This window comes from Phyllostomus hastatus, unplaced genomic scaffold (assembly GCF_019186645.2).
Source record: "Phyllostomus hastatus isolate PE091 unplaced genomic scaffold, TTU_PhHast_1.1 phas_scaffold_78, whole genome shotgun sequence".
Taxonomy (NCBI): Eukaryota; Metazoa; Chordata; class Mammalia; order Chiroptera; family Phyllostomidae; genus Phyllostomus; species Phyllostomus hastatus.
The window spans coordinates 14,651,607-14,676,452 of record NW_025334041.1 but is presented as its reverse complement, the minus strand read 5'-3'; the positions used below and the strand labels follow the sequence as shown (position 1 = coordinate 14,676,452).

General features: G+C 41.6%; 1 protein-coding gene across 1 annotated transcript in view; it reads right to left on the bottom strand.

Moving 5' to 3' along the window:
* The window catches only part of IGF2BP3 (insulin like growth factor 2 mRNA binding protein 3), a 105,197-nt gene extending 95,998 nt beyond the window's left edge, over positions 1 to 9,199 (bottom strand). The window contains exons 1-2 of the mRNA XM_045828454.1: positions 8,693 to 9,199; positions 7,261 to 7,321 (exon numbers count right to left, since the gene is read on the bottom strand). Of these exons, the coding sequence (XP_045684410.1) occupies positions 7,261 to 7,321; positions 8,693 to 8,867 (236 nt within the window). The 5' untranslated portion in view covers positions 8,868 to 9,199. The remainder of the gene's footprint in view (positions 1 to 7,260; positions 7,322 to 8,692) is intronic.
* Positions 9,200 to 24,846: the final 15,647 nt, after the last annotated feature.

The following is a 24,846-nucleotide window of genomic DNA, read 5'->3' as shown; positions in this document are numbered from 1 at the left end:
TGGAGAATCCTCCGGTGAAGCAATTAAGGTCACTTAAAAAAAACCTATTGTGCTATCTCATTTTTATTGGTTTTCCTTTTTTAAACAGTCGGTGTTTAACATAATTTGAAAGTAGTACTCTATTGATCAAAGGACTTGAGTAGACACAGAAAGTCTTTAAAAAGACTTATTCTGTCTCAAAATCGATTGTTCTAACACATTACCTAGTTTGGGTAACTATTGTGGCAAAAGACAGAATCTGTCATTTGTGAAGACAGACACTTGATCAAGAATCAGATTTTTAAACATGCAAAAATGAGAGAATTTAGGGTACTTACAAAAGGTTTCTTGTGGAGAGGTGGAGCAGTGACTTGATATTAATGGACTCTTGCAGAAGCCACAGCAGTAGACAAAATCTACCCTGGTTGGTGTGGCTCAGTGGATTGAGAGTGGGCCTGAGAACCGAAAGGGTGCCAGTTCTCTTCCCAGTCAGGGCACATGCCTGGGTTGCAGGTCAGGTCCCCAGTAGGGGGCATGAAAGAGGCACCCGATCAATACTTCTCCCGTACAACGATGTTTCCCCTTCTCTTCCGCCCTCCCTTCCCCTCTCTCTAAATAAAATCTTAAGAATAAAAAAATATTTTAAAAAAGGTTTCTTGTATTTCTTATAGCTAAGTTTTATGAATAAAATGGAAAGAATGCTTTACTTATTCCAGGATCCTAAAATAAAGCGATTCAAGTATTGGGTTGGCCAAAAAGTTTGTTTTTTTCCTCCATCAGATAGCTCAAATGGTGCTTAGTTGTCATTTGAAACAATTTTGTCAGATTGTATTGTGACAGCATGCATTTAAAAAAAACTTATCAAAATTGGCGAATTTTTATGTAGCCATTTTAGCATTGAAGATGGAAGAAAATAAGCAATTATTTTTGGCATATTATGCTTCATTATTTCCAGAAAAGTAAAAAAACAACTGAAATGCAAAAAAAAAAAAAAAAAGATTTGTGCAGTGTGTGGAGAAGGTGCTGTGACTAATCGACCACATCAGAAGTGGTTTGCAAAGTTTTGTGCTACGGATCTCTCACTGGATCATGCTCCACAATCATGTAGACCAGCTGAAGTTGACAGTGATCAAATCGAGACGTTAACTGAGAACAATCAACTTTCTACCACACGAGAGGATAGCCAACATACTCAAAATATCCAAATCAATAAAGTTATGGATGAAAATGAAAAATGTGCCTTTTCTTTTATGGGGAAAAAAACCCCACATGAACTTTTTGGCCAAACCAATATGTTAAACCTAGCCTGTGATATCCATAGGTGTTTTGGCCAATAGTTTCAGCCTTTGCTCGTCAAATCATCAAGTATTTAGACAACCATATAGAAGCACTGGACTTGGTCTGCACTGTTTTAGAACCTAAGACAGATTCAGAAGATTTTCCAAATGCACATTAATAAAAAGCAGAACAGATTGTCCATAAGAAAGTAGACTCACAGTCACCAGAAATGTTGCAACAGATGTCAGAGCGTAAGGCCACTGTCACAAGCAAGTCTTGTCCGTTCAACAAGAGGATCTGCTAAACTCAGACTCTTCCACCTAAACAGAATGTGTGCGTAGATGTTTCTAGAAAATAAGAAAATGAGTCCTGGCCAAGGAGCTCAGTTGGATAGAAAGTCATCCCAATATGCCAAGGTCATAGGTATGTTATGTTCCAAGCCAGTGGTCTTCCCCTCCTCCATTTGATGGAAGATAACCTACAAAGATGGCCACCCATCAACTTCTCCCTCTCTGCACCCGGCAGGCCACTCTCCCATCAAGAGGAAGAGTCTATTTCCATATCCCCTTTGCATCTGGGATGGCCTTGTGACTTGCCTTGATCAACAGAATGGGACAGAAGTAATATTGTGCCAACTGGGGGCTAACCCTTTTAGAGACCTAGCAAAGTTTGCTTTCAAGCGGGGCAGCCAGCTGCAGGCTACCACCACTAGGTGATTAGATACCTTGTGGAGAAAGGTCAGGAGGACAAGCACCAAGAGGCCAAACATGTGAGGGTAGCTTCATGGACCTTTTCACCCAGCTTAGTAAATGACCCAAAATGACACCAAATGAACAGAAGCGACCACCTAGTAGAACCATAGAGTCATGGGGAGAAAAACTTGTTTTGAGCTGCTAGTTTCATGGTGGTTTGTTACGAATCAACTTCCTAAACAATTAAATGATAATGCCAGCGATTCTAAGGATTTAGGCCTCTTTCCACTTAGAGCTCCGTTAGAGTCCTCCAAGAATAGTTGTAACATAATTTCAAACGGTTTCCTAATCAAGTTAAATGGTCTCAGGATAATTTTCTAAAATATATAATTTATGTACTACGTGTTCCCCTTCAGGGCAACAAAATCCACATAGTATATTAAAATTTATAACTGTGTTTATTTACCAATACTGAACACTTGCCAAACAGCAATTTAAGACCATGAGAAATTACACCCTCATTTTAATAGAGCACTGAAAACTACGTTTGCCACCAGCTTTCAAGCAAAGCCCTGGCAGTCCAAGCCAACTTTTAAGCATCAGATTTATGGGGCAGAGATTCTCACTAAAAGTGCCAATCTACCCCTTGGCCACTGCTACCACACTGCCACCTCCTGTCTTATTGCCTCTTGAATCAAAGGCAAGAGTCGATAAAGGAAACTCAGCTAAGAATAGCACAGCCTGTCTCCTTCCTCCTAGACCAAATCAACCACCACAGTTACTGAATGGATAATTCGTACCTTTCAAAAATGCTACTGCTGGAAAAGCTGCTGTCTTAATGCTGTTAAAGACAATTACAATGAAGTTGCTTTCAATACATATCAAGGTAGCTCAACAGCTTTGCTTCCACACAAAATCCCAGACCTGTAAGAACACATTAACTGCAGTGGCGTGGCTCATAAAAAAATTTCAAAGTATGGCAAAGATCATCCCCCTCTTGCCGACTGCCTGAAAGAGGTACACGTGCAAAAGCAACTGAGCTTCCAAACTACAGAAAAGAAATGCAAGTCAAGTTTCTTACTACAGAGGGGAAAGCCCAGATCTCTGTAATTCCAATAGATATTTTTAAGCCTTAGCTGGTAACTCATTTATTTCATGCAGAATGGCAAATCAGAACAAAATACGCCCCTTGTTAGTTTACTATAATGGCAGTTGGCAGGAACAGATCACACAAGTCAAAGGGAAAGCCAGAAACACAAGCCAAGATTCTCGATTCCCACCGGCTCCAGGCACATGTCAGGTTTCCCTCACATCCTCCTCGTTACTGCGCACAGCCACACACAAGCACTTCACACTTATATTCTGTTTAAATTCTAATATGGGCAAAGTAAGAAATCTTTGCAACTCTTTCAAACTATATTGAGAAAACAGTATGAAAGCAAAAAAAAAAAAAAAAAAATCTCCCTGGCCACAATCACTTAAGCAGTGGCACATTACTGATCTGAAACTGATCGCTCCGAAGATGACCCTGCTTCTGATTCTTTACTGGCCACACAAGCTTCCTAACATGCAGCATGTCACATCTCCCCGTGTGTGAGAAATCTCCCTAATGCACAAGGTTCACCTGGACCACCAGGCTGATAAGCAAGGAGCCGCCCCCACAGGTATCCATACCTGTGTTTAAATGGTCAGCATTAAAGACAGCTTTTGTTGCCCTGAGACAACAGGGTCCTGTGCCCTGGCTAATGGGCACACAGCTGGTCCTGGGACCTGCCGATTCTATACTTAGCTATTAAAATGCAGCACTCGCGTTTAAATAGCCTTTTCAAATAAGATACACTGAAAGCCCTCCCTGGTAAGTTTTTATACATGCTGAGTCCAATTTACATGTTAAACATAAGATTCTAATATGGAAGTGAGTTGTTCATTTAACATTTTTAAATAAAGAAACAAAACAAAAAAGGCATTTGAGCTTAGGCACCTCAGTCTATTTTAATAAACCCTTCCTGAAAAAAATATTAACTGTAATATCCTATTTTTCTCCTATAATCAAATATATATTTGGCTACATATCCTAATCAATCTATCCTAACAGCCAAACCATGAGGAAGTTGAAGCTATAAAAAAAACTGAAAATATAAAAGATTTTCATAATTTAAAAAAGTAATGGAAAGTGAAGTAAAACCACCATCCTCTCAGTTCCCCAGTGTCAGCGACTTTCCTGGTCTCTCTCCCATGCCCAACAGCCCACAACATAACAACAAAAATATCAGTGGTATTTACATAATCACGGAGGGGCACATACAAGGTCCCACCAAGATACCAGGGACTCTTCCCAACCAGACTCAGCTACAGTCTTCCAAAGTCACAATAATCTCTGCACCCGCCCTTAACTTAAACTTAACCCCCAAGTGGAAGGGAAGGTTAAGCTTATGCCTCAGAGTGAAGCCACATCTTCGTGCTGTGGCTTTTACATTTGGAATAGAGTGCTACCCTATCGCCAATATTCAGAGCAATCCTCCCTCTACTCTGGATGCAGGGGACCTCCAGCTCTGCGAAGTGCTGCTATAAACTTCCCCAATGGAGGGGTATCTGAATGCAGAAAAGCAACATTCCTTCCACATTCCCTTGAGACTTTGGTAATCAGGAGCTAAGCTTGGTCTGAACCAAATTCAACAATACCCCTTCCTGAAAGGGTCCCCGCCCAACCCTGCCCCTAGTCAGAGTTGGGCCAGGCTGCCAAGCATCAAATCACTTCCCAGGCCTGCTCCCCTGTTCAGTCGCCGCAAGCCCATTCATCCATCTCAGAGTGCTGCCATAAGCATTCTTCAGCACAGGGCTCCCAACATGCCTTGCACAGCAGGTATAAAGGTCATCGCTGCACGTGTGGGTGTGCCTGCCTCAGATGCCTACAGGATGATGGGATGGGTATGCCATGACTGCTAAGCACAAAGAACTCCACCCCAAAGTCCAGCAGGCTCACTCGGCAAGGACTGGTCTGGGGCGTTCAACTCTCTGTCACCAGTTCCACCCCTTGACCATCCTATATAGGTGCTGGGCGCATGGATCACCGGGACCCCTTCTCTGTCCGATCCCAAAGCCCATTCAGACAGTGGACGCATTCAGATACGGGAAACTGTGTCACAGCTCCAAGGTTCAGTTCAAACAAAATTGTAATGAGGATTTCCAGAAAATTTCTCTAAGAAAATTCCAGAAAAGAAAGCTCCACTTTTGTTTTTAGCCACTTTAATACAAGCAAAGGAGTTACTTGATAATTCTCTAAATCAGTAAAAAGTTGTCTCCAGTGTACTCCTATTTATTTTGCTAGTAAGACAGTATCATTTAAAGTCCTAAGCATTTTAATTTAATCTACATTGTTAATAAACTGAAGAGGCTTCCATTGATAAATCCTTGCTTCCACTGGTAACATTTTACCTTATGTGCTTTCCTATAAAGAGGAACCTGCTATTACAAAGTAACAAGTAACTGAGTTATGTTTTTAGGTTGAGCAAAAGTCTTTAAGAATAAAACAGGGAGTCCTTGCCAGATCCTTTAAATTCAACTCCCTACACATGGGGAGAAACTAACACCAAGCCGGAAAGTCATCTGCATTTGCATGCAGGTCAATGAGTTATATCTGAGAAGCAAAAGACATTTAATTTTTAAATTTAGAAACTCTCAAATGTTAAAATGCCAGTCCTTCAACACAATCAGTTGCTTATTTTCTAATTCAATATTTGAAGGAAATTGAGACACAGTGGCTAAACATGAAACCATTCAGAATTTGCAGAATGTGCTTACATCCCCCCCACCCCCTCCCCCGGGGAAACAATTCAGACTATGCCTTTAAACTTCTTTTTAAGGAGATACAACTTCATCCTCAATCTTTTAATGCCTATTAAACTGAGATCAATTTAGATACTTTTCAGTACATTCTTTTACATTAGCCAACTTATTTTTAAAAATTCCATTCTACTATATACAATTATTTGACCACCTACAGAAATTCCCAACTAGAACTAAATCTATCTGGTCACAAATATCTCTTTCCAAATATCCTAATGAACATTAAGCACATAAACAAGAGAAAGCCACAAAGATCCAAACCAACTTGCTAACAAAAACACAGTTTGTGAAAATGCTTTACCTGGATGAGAACTCAACCTAGACCTAGGCAAGCAAGGACATTTTGTGTAGCCATCCCTCTCTCTGCACAGTGACGGAAAGACAGAGCGAACCCCTCCTGGCCTCCAGCACCCACTCTGTCACCAATGCCTAACCAGACGCAAACAGCCCCAGTTTAAGTTAACTTCCAGGTTATTACTTGGCCGAGGCTGGGAGTGGGAAGATGGGAGGGGGAAGAGGCAGAAGCCCTAACACCACCTTGCAAAACCCAGAAAAGCCTAACAGGCCAGCCCCAGCACCACTGGGGAGGAGCAGCACCTTTCCAGCCAGGGTTATGTATGGAGCCGGGATCTTGGCCGGATTTGGAGAAAGGAGCCATTTCTCCAGAACACTCCATAGGTTAGAAGTACAGCCTCCAAACGGTCCTACAAAGTGACACACCACACATGGCCTCCAAAAAGGGCAGTCCCTTGGCTGCAGTGGCCCAGATCTTGAGCCTTCACCATCTCCTGGTGGTTACTTGTAAGCAGAAATAGTTTTAAAAGGGTGGGGGGAAAGAAGCAGGAGACAAAGGCGGGTTTGCAGAAATCTGCGCACCTCTGGAGTGACGGAAAGGCGATTCTGGACAGGAAAAGGCCAGGCCTTCACTCACGTGCTCCGACCCTGGCTGGCCAGCTAACACGGGAAAGGCCACTTCTCTCCTCTCAGACTTGCAGGCGGCTCCTAGGCCTCTCAAGGAAAGGCAGGCCACGCTCGCCCGTGTCCGCGGCTGCTTTCACCTATCCTGTCCTTACAAGTAGGATGGGGGGTGGGGGGGTCGCCCTTTGCTTCCTAAGTCCTGCAGATTCCCCAAACCTGCCCTCGGAGACTGATTTCCTGATGTGGCGACTTGACCTACTCTGCCGGAGAATATTGAGTTGTGAGAGCTCCCCTGAGAGATTTCCACGCCGATGACACTAATTGAGCGTCAAGGACCCACCAACAAGCCCTCTGGTCTTCTCAGCATTACCCACGCACACACACCTGCCACGCACTTAAACGCGAGAGAAAAAGACGCGGCCAAGCCACACAGCAAGCAGCCCCAAAAAGCACTAGGAGGAAAAGTTGTTTTCAGCTGTGTTGACAGCCTTTCCTCCCAACAGCGGGCCAAGCACGGAATCTAGGAGAACACGGTAAATAAGCTCACCTTTGCCTTTTGGGGACCGAGTGCTCAACTTCTACGAGTTTCCCGTGCAGTTCTACTTTACCTGCGGACACAAGGAGTGGAAGACAGTTGGCAGTGTTTAGCGGCTCTCCAGGCCCGAAGGACCCGCACGGCCTAAGCGGCGACACAAGGGGCTCTCCGAGAGCCACAACGGCCCCCGGAGGCGACTCCAGGCCGAGGGGGAAGCGCGGCGCCGCGCGCGAGGGAGGAAGCCAACCCCTCGGGGTTGGTGTAACTTGCAGACCGGTGGGGAGGGCAGTCCCACCACCCAGCCAACTGGCTGTCCCACCACCTCGGTCACATTCTTCCTCCCGACCCTCGGGCTCTTCCGCCCACCTCAGGGGGCCACCTAACCCCGAGACCGTCGCCGAAGCGACGAGACCCCTCCACGCACCTCTCCCGACACTCTCCAGAGGCCAACTTGGGGGAGGGGGCGCACGAGCCCCTCTCCGGTGTGCAAGCCCAGGCCCGTGGGCAACAGGGAGTGGCGGGAAAGGCGCGAGGGCAGCAGGGTGGGCGCAGAAAGAGAAAACGCCGGCGGTACGTCTCAGCACGGAAGGGACTACGGGCGAAGGACGGTGCGGCGCCCGCCACACCGACAGGCGCGGGCTCCCGAAGGGACCGGAGAGCAGCCTTCCCTTGGGGCGTTCCCCGTCCTCGCCGAGCGCGCCCCGCCATCCCCGGCGGCCGCAGCCCAAGGCCGGGCGCGGAGAGCGGCGGGTCCCTCCCTAGCGACCACCCACGGTCCCCACCCACCTGCCCCTCTGGCTCCGAGGACGCGGGGGAGGTGGAACTTGGAACCCGGGTCGCGATTGCCCGCTTCCCGCAGGGTCGAGAGGCTACGCGGGGCCGCCGGTGCAAGGCACCAGCCCGCGGCCTCACTCTGCACGTTCTCCCACCGCCGGGCCCGGGGTGGGAGCGTGGTCAGCGAGTCCAGCACCGTTAAGTAACGAGTCGAGCAGAGGAAGGACGGCGGGAGGAGCAGGCGTTCGCGCTCGGCGCCGAGGCCCGGCGTGCGGGGAGCCTGGGCACGCGCCTGGGCCCGGGCGGGGCGCGGGGCGAGCGCCGTGGGTCCAGCGCCGGAGGCGCCCCTCCCCCGGCCCCGCTGCCCCTCCGAGCCCTTGCCCGGGCATTCTTGACAGCGCGTCCACCCTGAGCCCGCAAAGCTCCAGCGGGGGGAGGAGAGCGGCGGGGTCCCGGGCCGGAGTCCAAGCTGAGAAAGCAGCCGGGACCCCACGCGTGTGTGGGCGCCCGGGCCTCGGCCCCTCTCCCCGCCCTCGGCCGGGCCTGGGGCCCTGTGCGGACGAGCGGCCGCAGCCGCAGGCCTGGCTCCGGGCCCCCGACCCCGGCAGGCCCGGGCGGGCGGAGGCGCAGGGCTGGGGCAGGCGCCCGGCGGGGCCAGGCCGGGGCCCACCTGAAAGCGCCTCGATGGCCTTGAGGGCCCAGCCCTCGTCCGGACAGTCCACGAACGCGTAGCCAGTCTTCACCAGGAAGGGTCCAGACACGGGGATCTTGGCGTCCTTGAAGATACTTTCCAGGTCCGAGGGCACGACGTTCTCGCTGAGATTTCCGATATACAGTTTGTTCATTGTGAAGAGTGGTTGTTTTTAAAATTATGAGAAAAACGAAAAATTAAAACCACCCCCAGGGATGGATGGATCCGGCGGTTTTGTCCCCCTTGTCTTCTCGCCGTTAAAATACACAAACACAGTAAGAACCAAGGACAGGAACGAGGAGAGAAAAAAAATCAGATCCGAGGGTTGTTTTTCCCTTTCTGGCTATTAAAAAAAAAAAAGGGAAAAGAAAAAGCCTTCCTACAACCCAAACGCATCAACGAGTCTTCCTAACTCGGAGAAGGAGGCGGGATTAGCGAGAAAAAGGAGAAGAGGGGGAGGAGGAGGGGGGAAAACTACTTTTTGTCTCTTCCTCCCCAACCCCTTTGGCATCGGCCAGCGGACTGTGAAAATATCACACTACGTGAGGGCAGGCACCGCCTCCCCATAAAAAAAAACCCACAAGGGTGACTGGCAGGAGGGAGGGGAGATGGGGTGGAGGGAGGAAGGCGCAGGAGGCGGAAAAAATCCGCTCCGAGTGTCCGGCTTTTTGAATGAGCCACGTGTTCAAACTACAAATCAACGTCTCACGTGAGGAATCCCAGCGCCTCAATTAGAGTGGGCTGGGGGGCGGGGTGGAGAGCGAGCGGAGGGGGAGGGGCGAGGAGATCGGACGAGGGACCCCGAGAGGGAAGGAAGAGGGGGAAGCGCTCCCGGAGCCGCCGCCGCCGCCGCCGCCGCGCCCGGCGGAGCGCGGCTGCGGAGCCCACGGGCACAGCACCGCGGAGTTTGGAAAGGGTTATCTGGTCGGGGCGGATCCGGAGGGGGAGGGGACGAAGAGGGGAGGAATATTGATTTTTTTTTTTTCTTCTCGAGATGGGATGGGGCTACTACTAACTAGGCAATTCCTCAGTCCTAGGGCCGGAGTTTTAAATATTCGATTCCTTACAATAGATAATGAACAAAACCGAAGAGTCACTATCCCACTCGGCTGGTGGCTCGGGTGACACGAGAAGTGTAACCTCGGCAGAGGCGCGAGCACGTTTCCAGCTCCAGCAGGGGCGGAAACGCGGCGAGGGAGTGGGGCGGGAGGGGCCAGCAGACGCGCCCCACCCCTGCACCCTTCACCGGCCGGGCACCGGGGAAGTGGGGCGGCCCCAAGCCTGGGCGGTGGGGGATGGGAGCTCGCGGCGTCCTGGGCGGGTGTCTGGGCGACACCTCCTCCGCCTGCGCTCGCGGTGGCTCTGGGCTTCGCGCTTGCCATTGGTTGCGCGCTTCAGAAAAGGCTCTGGGATAAATGAGGCCGGGGGCGGGCTTGGCCACCGGTGGGGGAGGGGAGCCCAGGGGCGGAGGTTTGTGGGGTGGGGATGGGGGCGTCCCGGGGCCTCGGAGGCCGGAGAAGAGAAGGCTGAGTGGGGAAAGTCGGTATTTAAACGGAAACCATTTCTTCCTGTAGTTTCCAGAGGAGGAGGAGGAGTGGGGAAGGCTGGTACTTTCATTTAAATAATTTTAGTTTGTTGAACTTGGGACTCAAAAACAGGAAGATCACTCAGCGTTACCCCTAGGTAGTATTCGCACTCGAAAATTCTTCGAGTCTCTTTCTGCTTCTTTTCTGCCCGCATTTGGCCATGAGAACCATTAATTTCCCTTGTGTGTAACGAGTACAATGGTGGGTGTTGGGGGAGGGTCCGGGCCCAGTGGAGCTTTCCTGGGCCAACAAAATGAGCTGGAGACGAGGAATACGGAAATGAGCGCAGGGCTGGGGTTCTGGTGGAAATCTCCGACTGTCGTTTAATGATTTGTACTCCATTCACAGGCTTCGTGTGCACCAGATACTTGTGGTATCTGTTCAACATGTATTCCATGGAAAAGATATAAAATACTGAAACAAGTGAATGAAATTCTGTATAGCGTGGAAATAAATACAAACCTCATTAATGGCTTGCTACTCTTACTAGTAGAAAAATGTTTTGTATAGTAGAGAAAATATTGTGATTTACACTAAAACATCTTAAGCAATCATGGCAAGTGATACAATTTTCCTTGTCAAACCGTATATGGCATTTAAAAGTGTATATTCCAATTAAAAGATGAATGGCAGATTATTTAAGCATGTGGGAATCATTGCATAGTATGAAAAGTATTTAGTTTTTTTCTTTTAATGTAAACTATTTTATAATTTTGTGTTAAGGAACCAGAAGGTATCAGATCATCCATTTTAAATGCAACTGTTCTTTTCTTTCCCCTGCCAAGGAAATCCAAATTTTTTAAATGTAAACTTCACTTTAACGATATTTTCCTTCACATTTAACTCAGTAAAATGTTTTTACTTTATGATAGAGGAGACAAACATGTTTTTGTATAATACTTTAGAACTGTGTTATGGAGCTGTAGCTTAAAAAACCATTTTGATGGTTGAAATTCTGTTTATAGCTAGGTTTAACATTTCCCCCCCAAACAGTAGGTTTAACTTTTCAAGAGTTTACTTATTTTTCCTTTTCATGTTTTTAATAAGAAAACCTTGGTTCAAAAAAAGAAAAAAGATATTCTTCCTTTATGACTTGGGGTGTTCAAAATGTAAATATCAAAAATTGTTTCTCATGAACCTGTTGCATGTGATCAAAAGCTATTTGAAAAAAATGTGCTTTTTATTTAGTATTGCTTGCTTTTCTAAAGACCTCTTTATTATAAACTAGCCTGTTGATCATTTGATTTTTAGTAATTTCTCATTAAGAATAAATTTTGTGTGGTATGTTTTTTAAATCAATTGAATGGTGCCTTTTGGATTTCTGGCTGTATTTGCTCATATTAAAACAGACCTAAGGAAATATCTACTTCCAAAGTATGGGAAAAATTGTTTATTTTCCATAAACATTAGCTCACACTTGTCTGTCACTATCAAACAAGTCTAACAGCTGGAACTTAAAACAGTGTGTGCTGCTTTGATGAAATATGTTCCTGAGCCTCTTGTGAACTTAATCTGTGTATTATTGTAACAAACTGGATACTCCATCTAGGACCTTAAAAACATACATGAGTTATACAAGCTCAGACATCAAAAAGGGAGGTGGATACAGTCCACTTCACTTCGAATCTTCCAGGCACTGAGGGATAAGTATATATTTAATGGCCGAGTAAAAAGAGCACGGGTAATTGTTTTTTATTGGCATTTCAAGTGCAAAAATATCTTTGATGGGTTTTCAAGAATAAATATAGTCAATCTGACTCCAGTCTTTTGATGAGTCTCACACAAGAAATTAACCATGTATATGGGCTACTCCAAATTCTTCCTGAGACAGTCGTAGGTCCTATTTAATAATTCCAGGAAGGACTCCCATCCATTGTATCTGCTCTGATCGGCTGAGTCTTTCCAACTGCAGCCTGTTTACTCTTTGGACAGCTGCACCTCCTCATCTGCTGACCTGAGTGCAATAAAAATGTTTCTTATTGGTCAGTGTAATATTAAAGCGGAAAAATAATGTCTAGAAGGTCGATTACCGTGGCTGTATCCACAGGTAATGAACGAAGGCTGAGCAGGTAGAGGACTCCCGCTGCCTCCGGGCCGAGCCGAGGGCCGAAGTCCGTAACTAGGGTGGGCTCCACGTCGCCTGGGCCTCCTAGGAGGCATTTTTTAACATACTCTTGCTCCTTCAACCAGCGCTCCGGGACTCGGATCTGTTGAAACCAGATGCGTGATAAGTAGTAACCTGGCTCTGCCCTCTCTTCGGAATCTGCCTTCAGTTATTTTTTGTTTAAATAAAAAAATGGTGCCCCGGGAGATGGAAGATGGGGTTGTTTCCTTTTCCCCTTCCCGGAGAAAGAGGGGCGGGATCCTTGCAGCTCACAGTGGAAGATCCTTCGTCGGCCGCCGGCTAGCCTCGGAGGCCCTCGACCACTGCGCCGCCCTGGCCCTGCACTGGGACCAGAGCTTTCTGCCTTCTCGGGTCCTGTCTCCTCGCGTGCAGCAGCGTGGACGGATTAGACGTGAGGGCCTGGGGAGCCTCCGTCGCCCCCCGCGCGGCACGACCCCACCTGAAGTCCTCCTGCGCCCGCCCGCGGGCTGCCAGGGCAGACCAGACAGCGTGCGATTGGCGACCCTCCGGCACTTCCGGCCTGTTCCGAGTGTGCGAGGGCCTCCCAGGCGCTGCGGGATGCTCGGTACCCACGGAGAAAGAACACTAAGAGCCCTCGCTGAATCCTGCGCCGCTGCCACGGGCGGGGCGGGGCGGCGCGGCGAGGCGAGAGGGGCGCCCAGGGCGCGCAAACGCGGCCCCGGGGCGGGGTTTCGCGCTGCGCCGGGCCGACTTGCCCAGACCAAGTTGAGCAACCCGCGTGCAGAGACACCGCCCCTAGCTGGGGAGGGGGCGGGGGTTGCTCCTCTCACCCGATTGGTGGACCGAAGGAGCCTATCACTGCAGGCCGCCTCCACCAGAGCCGTTTGCTGGTTTCCATCCATTGGCCCCCGAGCCGCCCCTAGATTTCCATCTTTTGTGGCGCGAAAATAACCCTTTGCTCCCTCTCATTGGTGAGGTTGGGCTTCTCCTCTTGGTGTTCTCATTTTTCCAGCCCTTTAACTGTGAGCCCCCAGCGCCAACCCCCTAGGAGGAAAGGGGGAGGTAACTAAGGAAGAGTCGAAAATAGTTCTGCGTGTGCGGTGGGGCCCGCCCCTTGGGCTGACCGCGTGGTGCCCGCGGAGTCCTCTCCCTTCCCCCAACATCCAGCACTCGGAGGTCGTGGGTTTGCGCCGTGCTCAGCAGCTGGAGTCACATCTTGTCCAATATCTTAGAGTGCATGTGTATTTTTATTCAGTTGAAACAACAAAACACATTTCTAGGTGCCTGGATTTTCCTGAGCTTCTAGAGAATTGACTCATTCTGCCCCCTCCCCTTCTAACTTTGTGGTCCACAGGGTTGTTTTAAGCAAAACCAAACAACCCCTCCAAAAAAAAGCAAACGAAAAATTCCGGGTGAAATCAGCTATGCCGAGACCAACGTTTTCGTTGAAGCTGTCCTAAGACCGAAGAAGCTGAGACCGACTTTGAAGGATTAGCGATTTCTGTAGCTAAAACGTTCTAATTTTACGTTTGGTGGAGATAGTGAAAAAAAAAAAATAAATGAGTTTGGCTTGGAGAAGCACAAAACAAACGAATAATCATTTAAAATGAGTAACTGAAAAAGCTAACAGCTACAATGGTGTATTCTAGGCGTCTGTGCTACGTCTGTAATTATGTACATAAGTTGCTATTGATCTCAAAAATAAGTTAAGGTCAGAGCTCTGACCGTGACAGAAAAGAGGGAAGTATAAATTTGTTTGGTATATCTAATTTTATAACATACTGTCCAATTCTTTCATTATTTAAGGAAAAGGAAATGTGCCACTTGGAAATGTAACTTAATTTGTTCACAGATAATTTAATTGTTCATTTTTAAGTTGACAAAATGCTTGATATGCTTTTTAAAAAGTTAAACGGTAATTCCTCAGCAAATATTAAACACTTGCAGGCAACTGGTTTAAAACAGCAAGTTCAGCTTTTTTCCTATATTGTTAACTCTTAGCTATGAAGTTACATCATTCTCGAGCTCTTTTGGAAAAACTATGCTTTATTTAGTTTCTGTATTCTTTCATTTTAGTCTCTAAAAACCAGCTAATTGAAGTAACATAAACTTCCAGGTACCATAATACTAAAACAAAGTTATTTTAGTAGATTTTTAAAACAAAATTCAAAAGTTGACTTAATTAGTAAAGAAAAACTTTTCAAATACAGATTTTTTGTTTACTTTTTATGTAATTCAACCACATTTCACTAATGGGGTAAATAGATATGTAGATTTGAAGTTCTTATGTAAAATTATTTCTCAGAAATAGGGTAATTTAAAAATGGTTTATTTTGAGTTGAACAAACTAAAGCTTAGAGACAAATTTATAGTGGAAATGCTGAAGATTATGGTTAATAATTTAGGTAACCCCTAAATACCTAAGAAATCTAAAATGAGATGGGATTATTTGTAAAAATCCAGATTGGGATTTACATATTCTGTAATTTTCATATTTTGAAAATGATACATTAGAAAAAATATTAAAGAATTTTTTATGTAGAGAAACTTTTAATTGTAAAAGTTCCAAAGTTAATCTAAACAAGCCAAAACTCTAAAACCTGAAATATATTCAAACATTTTCTCAAATTCAAAGATTTATATAATTGATTTTTTTTCCCTTAAAAAAAACTTTATTCTTGTTAGGAGAAATTGATTTTTTAAATTTTCAACTACTAAGTGAGGAATGAGAATTTTAACCTAGCTAAAATGTATAAGCAATTTATTGCAATTATATCTTTTATTTCACTTAGGTGAAACTTTAAAATATTTGTTTAATATTACTGTTTTTCTAGGAGGGGGGAGAGATGAGACCTTTAGTGAAAAGAGTCTCTGGTAATTGGTGTGTACATAAGTATTTGCAGACCAGCCATAGAAAACAAAGAAGACAGGCGTTTGCTTGTGGGGGAGGGGACTAGAGAGGCTAAGAAGAATAGGGTATTTAAACTTGTTTTTTGGCTGCAGCTCACTTATCCTGCAGGTTTCCTTGCTAATGGTGGAGGGCAGGTGGGAGAGAAAGAGTGTGTTAACTAATGGAGTGAAATGGGACAGTAATCCAAACATGAAATCCCACTGGAAAGAGGCTCCTCTCCTCACTAAAATAATCCGGAAGCAAAGCACATGCTGAGGTGGTAGCTGGTTTCCAGCATTTCTAACGTGTACATGTAAAAGACACATCTTAGGTTACTATTTTCATACTTGGATGCTTTGTTTTCCTGACCATTACTTTTCCAGATCCCATTCAAAAAACACTCATACACAAAGCAACTCCTTCTGTGATTTTAGAGAAAAACTGATGAGTTCCTCATGCTGTCTGTAAAGGGAGAGTTAATTCTTAGATTTAATAAGGCAAACTACATTTGTAAATTCCTTATTGGAAAGAATAATGGTAGATCATTACCATTTCCACTTTGACTCATTAAAATTCAGTGCTTCTTGAGTTCAGTTTACATTTTGGTCCTCAGCTTCCCTAGCATGATAACCCCAGCTTTAAAGATGAAAGCAGGGTGGGGAGGTGGATTTTTAAAAATTATTTCAAAACATCTCAGCCTAAGTTCATGAGAAACTGAGAACATAAGATAGAGCAGAGAAAAACAAAACCTAATCTGAAATCTTGATAAAGATTGACACTATAAAAATTTGCCCTAAATTTCATGTTGAAACATTTACTTTTTTGTAGATTAGCTTAAAAAGACTAAAACTGGGAATATTTTTGTTGCTTTTCTTAAGTGACTTAATTTTATTGATCAATTATTTTTAAATTGGCAATGCTAGTGCCTCCTCAAGGGCAAAATTTTGTTTGAACTGAGGTTTAAGTTAATATCAGTAATTGAGCCTGTTTCATAATTCCCCTTATTTAATCTTTTAGATTTCAGAGGTGTCTTGTGCCAGTCATTGAAGTATTTTTTTCTAAGTTATTTCTTTGGAAACTATTGATATGTTATTAACTAAAAATGTTTTCCCTAGCAGTTTCCAAAACTTGGAGAATAATTTGAAAGTAATTGAATCTTACTGTGTAAAATTTTAGTAAAGACTTTTTTAAATGTGCATAATTTGATACAAACAAGTATGAAACATGATATTGAATATTTTCCATTAAGCTAATATAACTGAATGGTCCTTCATTCTAATTCTAATCCATTCTAATTCAAATACAGCTATTAAAAATCTAATTTATAAAAAGGATACTAACAAAGGACACAAAAGTCAAGAAACTATGAATTTTGGTATATCAGAAATAGATATGATTTCTGTTTTATTAGGTTTCTTCTTTTCTGTTTATTGAGTTGAAAGAAAGAGAGAGAGACATCTATTTGTTATTCCACTTATTTATGCATTCATTGGTTGATTCTTATATGTGCCCTGACTGGGGATTGAACCCACAACCTTGGCATATTGGGATGATGCTCTAACCAACTGAGCTATCCAAACAGAGCTTTATTATATTGTTAACATTTTGTTCTGGGACAATTATATACAGAATGATGTCACCATGTTTTGTTTTCGTTTGTTGAAAATTGCTTAGAAATTTGTCCCTTGATTTGATTATCATATCTCTTATGGTAATTTCTTTGCCCATATATTTAACTACCAAGATTAAAATGACATTTTTGGCTTTGATTTCAATGAATGGTATCTGTAAAAACCCAAATAAAAAATAAACTAAAACAATGTAAAATGTTTGTGTAGTACACTATATATAGAAGTTTATCTCTGGCAACCAAATTTTATTTTAATCCAGAGCCAATATTGTGACTTTTAAAAACAGATTAAATTGAATTTTGTTTTAAATGTTAATAAACACCAAAAATGTTGAGTAAATGTTTTAACCCAGTGAACTAGGCAGTAGGGTTAAAGGGAGCATTACCCTTGTCCCTTGACAACAGCAAATCTTCCAGTCGAGGGCAATTTTTTCTGGTGTGGAATGCAGTCATTGTGTGCAACTGCAAATGAGAATATATGTACATATTTCTGCTGAGAAGCCCTCCGTGGAGATTTGTGAAGGAGTAAAGCAAGATAGAACTTGTGTTCAAATTCTGAGATTGCAAGTTAAGACAAGTAAGGTAAACACTGTTTTATTAAGTTTTTTCCTTAACCATCAGAACACTTCCATGTGATGTGTTCAAAGCTGGGAAGAGTAACAATACAGACCAAACTGAAATTAGGATACTATTGATACATCGACCTTATAATTTAAATAATACAAAATATGTTTTTAATTTTACTTTTTTCTGTACCTTGTTTTCTATTTTTTAAAAACTTTTATTATAACCCTGCCCAGGTAGCTCAGTTGGGTATAGCATTGCCTCATACACCAAAGTTGTGGCTGGACACCCAGTGAGGGCACAAATAATAAGCAACCTATGAATGCATAAATAAGTAGAACAACAAACTGATACTTCTCTTTCTTTCTCTCCCCCTCCTTCCTCTTTCTCTCTAAAGTCAATAAATAAAAAATTTGAAAAACTTTTATTATACACATATTAGAGAATTTAAAATCAATAACAAAACAAACATTTAATCAATTTTAAAATCTATAGAATAGTATGATCACATATTTTGAAAATGTTAAATTTATTTACAAAGTATGAAGCCATTATCACATCCTTTCTGCTGGATTGTTCTACCACTTCTGTTTGTGCACATTATCCAAATGTGCATACTTTATTTTAATCAAAGTAAATAGCATTATTTGATAAAAATGTTCCTACTTTTAAAAAAGAGCCAAAGATATAGTCTGCTGCTATTGTGAAAACAACAACGTGATTTGAAATCAAAATCTAGTAAAGAGATGCAGGTTTTAAGTGAAAACTGGGTCCTGTTATTTACTGCCTTTATTTATGGAGGTCGAGGGAAACAGATTAAACTGTAATGTGACTTCAGGTCTGACCACCATTGAAAGTTTTAGTGGCTATTAATGAAGAATATTGTTGCAATCAATGATAGCCCCTCCTATTACTATTCTTGTAAGAAATTCCCTCTCCTTGGTTATTAAATACCCCTAAATTATTTCATTACAAAATGTCTTGTTACATTAGGATAACCAAATAGTTTAATACTTTGAACTTTGTGTAGATGAAGAATGAACATTGCTTTTTAAATGAACATTTTTTGTTACAGTAAGTGATGCATTTTTCCTTCTTTATGCATGTCTGCTAATATAGCAATAAACTGAATTACTCTGAAATGTGAAAAAATAGAAATAAATATATTACAGCTAAATGCAGCAAGAAAAAGATAAAAATCAGCATGTTTATGGAAGTCTTGGTTAAGCTAAAAATTAAAGTGTCTTCCCACAACCAAATCCAGTGATCAAGGTTATAATTTTTCTTGTTTAAGGTGTGCAACAATTAAAACTTGAGCGTATTGTTAGTATGTAATTATTACTAATTATCATGAAAAAAATTTATTTGAAAGTTTGTGGTTTCTTTTCATGTAACTTTACATTGTGATATTAAAAAAAACTTTGCTTTGTTAAAGATTTTTCATGTTTTCTTGCAGTAAAATCGAAACATGAAAGTTAAGCTGAAGACTATTAGTTATTTTGTTAAAATTTATTATTTGTGGATTAAAATGTCCTTTTTCCTCTAATTTTCCATGAAAACCTAGAATATAACTTATTAAAAGCCAACAGTTAATGGCATCTAAAGCACATAAAACAGGTTTGGTGATTTTTAAAAAATATAATTATACAGGTAATTTAAAGATATTGGAGAATTAGGGGTTGGATATTCAAATAAATTTATTTTGAAAGCACTAGAATTTAAGCAAATTACCACAGTAGCCTTATCAAAGTGATTAGGCAATGTAATATGAAGTTATAGATTATGGATTTTGAATTCTGTTATGGCTATATTAGTATAAATATACAAATAAATTATTGTTTTCAAAAACCCTGGCTAGAGTGGATGCAAAGAAGGCAGACTCTGTAGTATAATGGGAAGTTGAAGTGTTTAAAGCACTTGCAACAGGAAAAGGCTGGGTGAACCGGAAGATATCTAGACTTACTATAGTAAATAGTAAGTTAGAGTGTTTCTAAAATGTAACTTTGGTAGCTAAGATTTTGTCTCTGGAGTAAAAGGTTAGCACTTTTTATTCAATGGAAAGAGGGATTGAGGCAATGTATATCAGAGCCTCCTACAAAAGACTCAAAGGGATAAAGTATCCCTTTTTACATCTATTCCAAATGTTTGGATACCGTGTATGAAGAAGTTTGGGTTTTTGTGTGTTTAATTAGGGAATTGTACAGGGTATGTCCTCTTTTATGTGACTTTCTGCTGAAGCTGTTTCATAGTAAGATGATTCTATCACTTGAGGGCTGGAAGGATTATGAGGGGTCTACTAGATTCCCATTTCACAGCCGAGAAAACTGAGGACAGGACACTCAATGCAGGTAGACACCCAGCTAGTTCAGTGTCAGCAATGGGATGTGTTTATCACTGAAGAAAACCACATACAATCCTGAGTGAGAGATAGTAATAAATACTTTTTTCTACTTTTGGTTATCAGAAAACACACCCAAGTTAAGGTTTGCCCAGATACAACAGGACTCTTTAAAAACAAAAAACAAAAAACAAAAAACCTACATTTATCCTGACCAAAGGTTCTGCATGTCATTGAAAACTAAAGGCAAAAGCCTTGAGGATAGAGGAGACCTTGAAAAAATTTTTTTTACCTTTTACCTGGTTCGTCTCAGTAACTTTACTCAGGATCTTGCAAGTATCCCAAATAGGTAGAATCAATTCAATGTGAAAGGCTGGTAGGGATGAAGAGCCTATGGTTTTGCTTGCGGACTTTCAAAAGCTGGCTTTATGGCCCAGCTACATCAGAACCTCCAGGAGCAACCCAGTCTTAGCAGTAAGCTAAGACATTCCTCCTCATGTCAAACTTTAAAAGTGGTATGTCCAGATTTCCTTCAAATTAACAAGAGTTTCTCAGCAGGCTTGAATTCTATTTTCTTTTTGCTTAAATGAAATTTCAGAGGGAGCAGGGGTTCTGTGCATTACTTACTATTTGCATATACATGTAGTGTGTGTGTACATACACATCCACATCAATACACACGTGCATGTATGTCTTCCCATGGTGCAGCTGAGACTCCCTCTTCCCCATCTCCGGGCTGTGGAAGGACGACTGGCAGAAGCTCACCCTGCCATCAGCTCTTATTTGCTCACCAGTGCGGGGTGGTGGTCACTGGTCATAAATCCTCCCGGCTTCCCACCCCTAACAAGATACACGAACCACATCCTGTTGTAAGAGCTCAAAGTCCTTGGCTGTGCCTTTGAATTAAAAGCTGCACTTAAACACCTCATGTACCTGTAAATCTGTTGATCTTTGTGAATGGTGGATGCCACAGTGGCTCCTGTTTTCCACGCATGTAGCTGACCCTGCTGTGACCCTGGGTCAGCTTTTGTTTTGTTTTGTTTTGTTTTCCACCTCTTGGTGTTTGTTTCCACAGCTGTAAAGCGAGTTAAACTGTTTCTACCCCCTTTACATTTGTGACAACAACAAAACACTGAGTAGGCTTGCTCCAAATATTTTTGCAATTCAGTTTTCAGAAAAAAGACTAGGACAGGATATATCAATGAAATGATTGTACCACTTCAGAAAGTTCTGTGAAATGCAAGGAGGGAAGGGGTCACTGCTTGACATTGGGAAATAATGCAGGGAGGGACATTTTGTGTACATATACCCAGTATCACAGGAAAAAAAGTTTATTTAAATTCCACAGCTAAGCAACAGTTGGTGGGGAAAGCAGAATAAAAATGAAAATCTATCCTAAAGGAGTCTCTTACTGATGCCGACCACTAACACAAGCCAACATCCTGACCAAAAGTTACATGAAATTTGTCTCTATTTTCACATTTATTTTCTGATTTAATAGAAGGAAATCTATTAAATCATATCCTTGTCTTTCATACAGACTTAGATAAGAAACTATTACCATACTACACATTTTAAGGGTAAAAGAACTAAAAAGAAAAACAAAAATGTCAAAATTTCAAAACTGGTAAGTCAAATATCAAATTACTAGATGACCAGCCAGTGAGAACGTTTGCTAATAATTATGTTTGTCCTGAAATTAGTTATCTAACTGCTTCCCTTGGACTTCTGAAGAAAGGATCAATTTGGGTATTTTAATTTTATAGAAACAAATTATAGATGGTTAGAACAGAAACTGGAGCCTCTTGAGACCCATTGGAAGATATTCTAGATCAAACTTACAGGTAAATAAGATGTCACCGGCTTTAGACCACATATATTGGATTTAAAGACTGTAAAGTGCTCAGTTTAAATGTCTGTGTTTGCTTCTCTTCCTGGGGGTTTCTTGACATCTTCTGTAAGAGAGATAGAAGAATGACACGTAAAAGTTTCAGTTGTACCACAGTAACTATCTCTGGCTTTGTTTGTTTGGTTTTTTTTTTCCTCGAGAATTGACACATCGATTTGAGCAACATGCTAGAGATGACACATTCATTTGAGCAACATTTAAGGGGAAATTTTTCACAGAATTAAAGGACTTCTGCATAGTTGCTTCTTCTTACAAAATAGCTTTAACAGTGGTGCACTTGAAAAACCAGCAAAAATAATGGGAATAACAGAGCTCTAGGAGAAACAGAAAAAGATCCTGCAGAGGAATATTTATTTTCAATATTTGAAATGAGCACAGCCATAGGACTCCGACTTTAATGCTCTGTGATTATGAGTATCCCCATACATTTTATCTGTTTGATTTATTCTCAGAGAATGAAGGGGAGGGAAGCTTGATGGAGCCAACTGAGTGGTTTGGGCACCGTTTCTTATTTCTCACTTATTGAAAACAATACATTGTAAAGCAAAAGAACACCGCTCGTTGGAATTTATTGAAAGAGATTTGGCCGGGGCTTTCACCTCTGATATTTCCAATTCTCGCAGAGACTGAAATTTTCAGAGTCTAGGCAAATGGTAAGAATATTTCGTTAACACAAATTTTATATTGTAAAGGTAAATGAAGACTCTCAATGGTAACCCAACAGAAAAGATTATTTGGTGTATTTAGTTTATAGCTCCAAGGCTTATAAAAATAAAAACCTTTTCATCTAATCCTGTGACTTTGGAATCATTGGTAATGCAAATATAGGATAAGAGAATTTTATTTCATAAAATTGTTATTCCACTGCAAAATTTTAAATGTATTTAATATTTTTTAATGAGAAAAGTCATTGTGGTCTAAAATCAAAACTAATAATTATTTAAAGAGGAAGAGGGCAATTAAATTTTGGCTTATTTTTCCTTTTAATTCCTGAGCTATTATGTTGTTGTTTTCATGTTGAAAATTTTCCATGTGCATGACACTGTGCACTTTGTATTTTAAACTTACCTCATTTTTCTTTGTGTTATTTTTATTTTGTAATACAATGAATTTAATATAAAATAATTAGATATCAATTCAGTCTTCATAGTTTAGGCTGCACTTGTAGGCTGGTCTCAGCTGAGTTGTTATTTTCCAGGAAGGCTTCCCTGATCCTTGAAACTATAAATAACATCCCCAGGACTCCTGGACGTGGAGATAGTGTGGTGTTTGCAGAGGGGAGGGGAGTATAAGGAAGTTAAATGGCAATGGAAAACATACAATAAAAAAGTTAAAAATAAGAGAAATAATCTCCCCTCCTCTGATACCAGATTTTTAAAAATGTGAATTTGACATAGCACTTTGTATATTGCAAGACATTTATCATTTTATGTTTTTTTACACTTAAATTCTCTGTTAGACTGTAAACTGATTAGTAAGATCTGATTTATCTTTATGTAAGTAAACTCCATGAGTGCAAGGATTTTTTTTTTTATTATTTTTTTTTGGTCTATGTTGTTTACTGTTAATTTTCCAATACCTAAAATTATGTCTGGCACATAATATTTACTCAATAAATATTTGTTGAATGAATGCATGATACCTTCTAACATCCAGCCTCCTATGAGACAAGTCCTCCATGAAAGTTGTTAAACATACAAATGTTGATTTTTTTGTGCAAATACATGCTCCACTCCACCCTCTAAAAAGCATGTAGTGACCTTGTTTTAAATTTAAAAAAAAACCTAACTACTTTAGGAATGAGATTATAAATTAATTCATCTGAACCAAAATATACCAAAACTCTAAAATTTTCTTTTTTTTTATAATTTTCAATTTTGTGAGGGTGATGAAAAATCTTTGGTCATAATTCGTTATTGGTACACTCCTGTCAGATAGAGAACATCATAAACTTTAGCCACTTCATACATGGACTAACTTCCAAAAAATAACAAAGAATTGAATTCACAGGAAACATTTTTGAGGTTTACTCTGGATGGTTTTTGTCACATTTGTCAAAATATACTGAGTAAACATTAGGTTTTTATAATGTAGCCTTAATGATGTAGTCCTATTATATAGTCCTACTCGAAGAGAAGAAACTACAGGATTGTCCAGAAAAAGAGCCAGTTTGTGATCTAAATTATTTAAACAATAATTCTCTGGTTAAAAAGTATAAATTACCAAATAAGATTCTAGAAAGTTACAGTAAACTCATTCCATTTTAAAATAGCTATAATTTTTAGATAGTGAAATATATGCTTTGATTTTTACAGAATCCTTAATTTCTTCATTTCTTCTATCATTATGGGTAATATCAAATTGTTAGTATTATCCAAAATGTAGTAGTATAATGTCATAAGATTTCATTGTGTGGTTAGCTAACAAAAATGATTTACCGTGTATATAAGCATTAGATTCTGAAAATTATTTATATAGCAGGTACATTTTTTTATAAAGACTTATGTATTAGAATTTGAACTGGATTTGTTCAAATCTACAATTCTTTCTCTAATAAGTTTCAACAAAAAACACTTGGTGAATTAGTGTTCACTTATTTACTCAACAAATATTTGTGTCCTTAAAGGTATAGGTACCATGGAGGATAAAGATTGATGCATAGGGTATGTTCCTTGCCCACTTCCCCTTAAGAAGTAGTAAATAAATGCCACTCATGCAATCCTTAAAATTGTCAGTGATGTATCCAAAATGCCCTTAATTTTCTTTAATGGCTCATTTAAAATTTATCCAAACCTTTCCTGAATAGATCTAAATGCAATGAAAATATCAAAGTGCCTTCAAAAAACAATTCCATGCCCTGGCCAGGTAGCTCAGTTGGTTGGAGTGTCATCCCATACACCAAAAGGCTGTGGGTTTGATTCCTGGTCGGGGCACAAACCTAGGCTGTGGGTTTGGTGCCTGGTCGGGGCGTGTACAGGAGACAACTGAGAGCTACTTCTGCCTCACATCGTTGTTTCTCTCCCCTGCTTTCTCTCTCTCCCTCTCCCTCTCTCTCTGTTTCTCTCTCCCTCTCTCATTCATAAACATATCCTTGGATGAGGATTTAAAAAATAATTCCATCAAACAAAAT